General features: G+C 37.4%; 1 protein-coding gene across 1 annotated transcript in view; it reads left to right on the top strand.

Annotated features, from left to right (window-relative positions):
* The window catches only part of LARS (leucyl-tRNA synthetase), a 57,538-nt gene that overhangs the window by 40,312 nt on the left and 16,419 nt on the right, over positions 1-807 (top strand). The window contains exon 23 of the mRNA XM_006777039.2: positions 95-278. Within this exon, the coding sequence (XP_006777102.1) occupies positions 95-278 (184 nt within the window). The remainder of the gene's footprint in view (positions 1-94; positions 279-807) is intronic.

Below are 807 nucleotides of genomic sequence, written 5' to 3'. Positions count from 1 at the left end.
TATGTGCAGGTTTCTTTACCCAGCTGGATGCATAATTGATATTAAGGAACCACAGTTTAAAATCAGCGATTATTTTTTTTTTCCCTTCGTCCAGGAATGCGCTTGGCTCTGGCTGATGCGGGTGACACTGTGGAAGATGCTAACTTTGTGGAAGCCATGGCAGATGCAGGTATTCTCCGTCTGTACACCTGGGTGGAGTGGGTGAAAGAGATGGTTGCCAACTGGGACAGCCTACGAAGTGGTCCAGCCAACACCTTCAATGATAAAGTTTTTGCCAGGTAACCTATGGGTTCCAGCCACTTTGTACTTTAGAGTTGCTTAGTCCTGGTGCATTTTTAAGTTTTAAGTTTTCTTTTTCCATCCTAAAATAAATTTAGATGATAATAATAGCTACTATTCATTGAAAGCTTACTTGTGCCAGGTACAATGCTAATTACTTTGAATCCATTATCTGATTTTAGCCTCACAGCAACCTTATATAATAAAGATATTTTTAGCTCTATTTTATAAAGAAATTAAAATTAAAGCTTAGAAAAATTATTTCACTAAATGCCTTAAAGCTAGTCATTTCAGACTTGGGATATGAATTTGTTTCTATCTTTTTCCAAAGCCCATTCTCATAACCATTTTATCATGCTCTCTTGCATCAAAGTAGGGCAGAATGGTTCAAGGAAAAGTAGATGAAAAGAAATGGGAAAAATATCATTTTCGTTTTCCCTTCAAAAGACATTTATCAACCTCTGTGTCTCAGGGATCATCCCAAGTACTGGTCTTACAAAGATGGGTAAGACTCGGTCCTTCTTATTG

Source organism: Myotis davidii, unplaced genomic scaffold (genome assembly GCF_000327345.1).
Source record: "Myotis davidii unplaced genomic scaffold, ASM32734v1 scaffold89, whole genome shotgun sequence".
NCBI classification, from domain to species: domain Eukaryota; kingdom Metazoa; phylum Chordata; class Mammalia; order Chiroptera; family Vespertilionidae; genus Myotis; species Myotis davidii.
The sequence above is the reverse complement of the archived record's forward strand: the minus strand, read 5'-3'. Positions and strand labels throughout refer to the sequence as shown.